Source organism: Diaphorina citri, unplaced genomic scaffold (assembly GCF_000475195.1).
Source record: "Diaphorina citri unplaced genomic scaffold, Diaci psyllid genome assembly version 1.1 scaffold3758, whole genome shotgun sequence".
NCBI classification, from domain to species: domain Eukaryota; kingdom Metazoa; phylum Arthropoda; class Insecta; order Hemiptera; family Psyllidae; genus Diaphorina; species Diaphorina citri.
In genome coordinates, this window is record NW_007381158.1 from 11,681 (window position 1) to 15,816 (window position 4,136).

The following is a 4,136-nucleotide window of genomic DNA, read 5'->3' on the forward strand; positions in this document are numbered from 1 at the left end:
TCTAGAGAGAGAGAGAGGAGGGGATTAGGTGAAATTCCAGCGTACCTATACATCTCTGTCTCTATCCTTGTTAGCAGGAAGAGGTAATCTTAAAGGTAAATAAAAAGAATTGCCATCCCCCTTCTCTCTCTCCCTCCCTACCCCTCTCTCTATCTCTTGCCTTTGTTGTTAAAAGGGGAAAGCGAAAGAAAATGCTTATCATTCTAAACAGGGTTAGACTGAAAAGTCTCTTTACTCCAGCAGTATCTACAAATAAGCGATACTTTGTAAAAACAAGAAGAAAAGCTTTGTTTATTAGTTTGATTATGAAAAGCTCGAACCCTCGTCCCTAGGATTTTGACTCCGACGTTCTACCTCCCATCTACTGCGCCTAAGGAGGACCATTAAATCCTGCCCACAGACCTGTTTTCAGGTTGTGATAATACACAGGGATACGCTCGGAAAATAGAGAAAAAATCGATTCCTTTCGGGTTTCGTCTCTTTATTTTTAAACCCTAGACCTGTGCAAACCAACCTGTGTCGTATTGGTTGTCACGGTAAGCTCATAGTCAAGTCATAAAATTTATCTAGGTGTAATAACAGGGGAACGATATTTGTGACAAACATTTAAGTATGCTTAACACAATTAAAAATTCCTTATATGTATACAGGGTGTTTCACAACTTACTTGTCATCAAACGTATACTGGGCGTTCAGGACGGTGAAAATCTTCTGATATAAGGTAGAGATTCTTTAATCCAAGAGTTAAACTTAAAATAAGTTTTAAACTCACAACCAAAAAGTCGCGCTAGTTAAAACGTTAAAAGTAAAAAAAAAACAGGGTGTTTCACAACTTACTTGTCGTCGAACGTGTACTGGGCGTTCAGGACGGTGAACATCTTCTGATATAGGGTGGAGAAGAAGTTGTCCATCACCTCAATCAGGTCTACGTTGCCCCGAGAGAAGTACTTCTCTAGTTCTTCAAATAGGTCGGTAAACAAGAACGAGTTTTGTTCGTAGATAATGCCGTACGTGCGTTTGAACATATCGTGGAACGACTTTTTCGACGTCGACAGAAGCTCTTTGAAGAATCCTGGAAGGGAACGCCGCAACTCTCTAAAGCTGTGTCCACACATAGTCGACAAAGCTGTGTCCACACATACTCGACAAAGCTGTGTCTACACATACTCGACAAAGCTGTGTCCACACATATTCGACAAAGCTGTGTCCACACATACTCGACGCTGTCGATCGACATCGACTGAACCGTCCATACCGCCTCGACGACACAGATTTACTTCGTCGACTATGTTTCGACACACCTGAAGCGTTTGTTTTCTTATTACTCGTCATATTGAATACTTACCATCGAACCTGTGAGCCCTGGACTTGAGAATCGAACTCAAACTATACAGCGTCTGTCTAAGATGTTTGTCATAGGATTGTCTTATCACATTGTGAACACTGATCTCGTGCTCTTGACTACAACACGAGAGGCGTGACGTGCATATCCTCAGACTTTCACCTGGAATGAGAAGAAAAGAAGAAAGATTAGAAATTGGAGACAAACTCGGGGGGAAATTGGAGGAAAACTCTACAAAGATTGGAGAAAAACTCCAGAAAGAGTAGAGAAAGATTAGAAATTGCGATAAAAACTCAGGAAAAATGGGAGAAATACTTGAAAAACGGAAAACAAAATCATTGGTTTACAGCAAACACATCACACATGTCCACATCACGAGTTGAATCTATATTGTCGAGGCAGTGTGGACGGTTTCAGTCGACATCAATTGACTATGTGCAGACTCAGCTTTAAGATTTATGAAACAGGGCCCTCAACTGATTTAAACTTCAAGGTGCTCTAGGTTACTATGAAATGCTAGACTGTCTATGATCCTAGACTACCACACAGCGCATAGGAACCAAATCTACATAACAACTTGCATACGATTTCATATTAACAGACAGACTTGTAATTACAAACCTCCTATTCAAATGCACAGAGTTTCATTATCATTTCGAAATAAAATCACAATTATTCTTCTTTGAATTCAAACAAGTATTATTCTTTTGTTAATTGTGATTCGAGTTAATTTGATTTCTTCTCTTTTAATTACATTTCCCCATGTGAATAAAGTTTGACGATTGTGTTTTTTTATGATTCAATTTGATTAGTTTTATGATTCGTAGCTTGTTCTTTAGCTTCTTGTATTTGAATGCCGGTGAATTCATTAACATTTTGGTTGTGTTCGTTGTGGGAATACTAATGGATTTCGGTAGCTATTATAGGCAGTTCTTCAGACATGTGAGGCCCGGGTGTAAACTGGAAATCGACAAAGTAAAAAACAGTACAAGCCAAGTGTGTTGGTTCTACACTTCTACCAGATATAAGCCATCTATAGATAGTTATTGTATAGTGTTGGTTCTTCAAGTTAAGTATAAGTGTTGAATCTGCATGCACGATGGATAGGTATAATCCTCATATTTGTACAATGTATGTAAGAGAGTTAACCATACAATGTGTTGTGGGAATACTAATGTATTTCGGTAGCTATTGTAGGCAGTAGGCACTAAGGCCAGCCACTCACTATCAGGTAGACCTGATAAGGTGTCAGGTCTACCTGATAGAGTCAGTTTTACCTGATACTCCTGATAGTGTGTGTGCTCATAAGGTATCAGGTAGACTTGACGGACAGGCGTAACTCAGATCCCTCAAATTCTAACTATCGACAGTAGACTGTAATAATATCTATGAAATTACATATGTATACGTAGGTGATACATAGGAAGAAAGACCAAACCCGAGGCCCTCAAAATCTATATACGCTAAGTGCCCCTCTTTGTAGACAAATAATTGTCCCTTTTTGCAGACAAATAAGTGCCCCTCTCTCACGTAATTCCCTTTCTCGAGATAAAACATACACCGTACAATAGTAGCATGAAGAGCAAAATTCCATTTTATGAATGAACATCATCATTCCCCATTCATCATGTTTCTCTCAAACTCTCAACGTAGAAAATTATAAATAGGTACGACGAGGTGCTCTCTCATTTTGTCAATGAGTGTGAAGAAGGGATGAGTGCTGCACATTGCACGTGGCTGACTCGTTTTTCTTGTCTGCATATTGAGCAGTTCCTATTTTTCTACCCAGTGAAATGACACAACAGTGGGCAACGTTTTAGTTTGAAGAAAAAGATTAGTGGAGATGTCAACATTACGAGTGCTTCCTGTTCGTTTACAATAGATTGGTGGAGATGTCAAAATTACTTTTCTTCATTTCAACAATAAATTGGTGGAGATGTCAAAACTACTTTTCTTTATTTTCACAATAAATTGGTGGAGATGACCAAACTACTTTTTTTTTTACTTTGTAACAATAGCATGATGGAAGAACAAATTATGAACAAATAAAATAAGAATTGAATTGAAAAATAATTGAATTCCAACATAATAGGAATCACTGTTCTGGTCAGAAGTTTCTGTTTCGTCTAACGGCCAAAGCATTACAGTTGCGTTTACCCCAGTTTAGTAACCACTGGTGCAATTCAGGCTCAGGTACCCCACTTTGGTAAGCACTAGTGCATCTCAGGCGAGCATTTGTTCAGTGTTATTAGCACTTTGTATTTGAACGTTATTATGTATTATGTATATTGGTACAAAATATACTTGAAGTGTTAAATGTTAAAATAATAGGCTCTATATTAGTAGGATATTTACAGTGTTTATTCTAGAGCTCAGAACAGTTGGTACCAATAGAACAGGGTGTTTCAAAATCCTGTTTGCCAGAATTACTTTACTTACAATGTACGAGAGGTGGTACTTATATGACAGGGTGTTTCAAAAAGCTGTTTAACAAAATTATTAAAGACTGGGCGAACCACTTTTCTTCTTTTTAGCTGCTTTAGGTCGAACAGTTTTATACTGATGGACAAATGGGTACGACTGAAATGATGATATTCTAACTTCATCTAGTCCGAAAGGGTTTAGCCGACTTTAACCTCACTGCATAACTTGTGAAAGTTTATAACTTACCCTCTATTCAACAACAAGCATACATAACTTACCTTTTCAACAAACTATTCCACCTGCCTCGGTGGTGTAGTGGTCAAGGCGCTCGCCTGGTAAACAGGAGGGCGTGGGTTCAATCCCAGCCGAG

The 4,136-nt window shown here is 38.5% G+C and overlaps 1 protein-coding gene across 1 annotated transcript in view; it reads right to left on the reverse strand.

Moving 5' to 3' along the window:
• Window positions 1-1,504, reverse strand: part of LOC103520540 (glypican-4) — a gene marked incomplete at both ends in the record, with an annotated part of 13,163 nt that extends 11,659 nt beyond the window's left edge. The window contains 3 exons of the mRNA XM_008485640.1: window positions 668-730; window positions 838-1,072; window positions 1,346-1,504. Coding sequence (XP_008483862.1) covers window positions 668-730; window positions 838-1,072; window positions 1,346-1,504 — 457 coding nt within the window. The remainder of the gene's footprint in view (window positions 1-667; window positions 731-837; window positions 1,073-1,345) is intronic.
• Window positions 1,505-4,136: the final 2,632 nt, after the last annotated feature.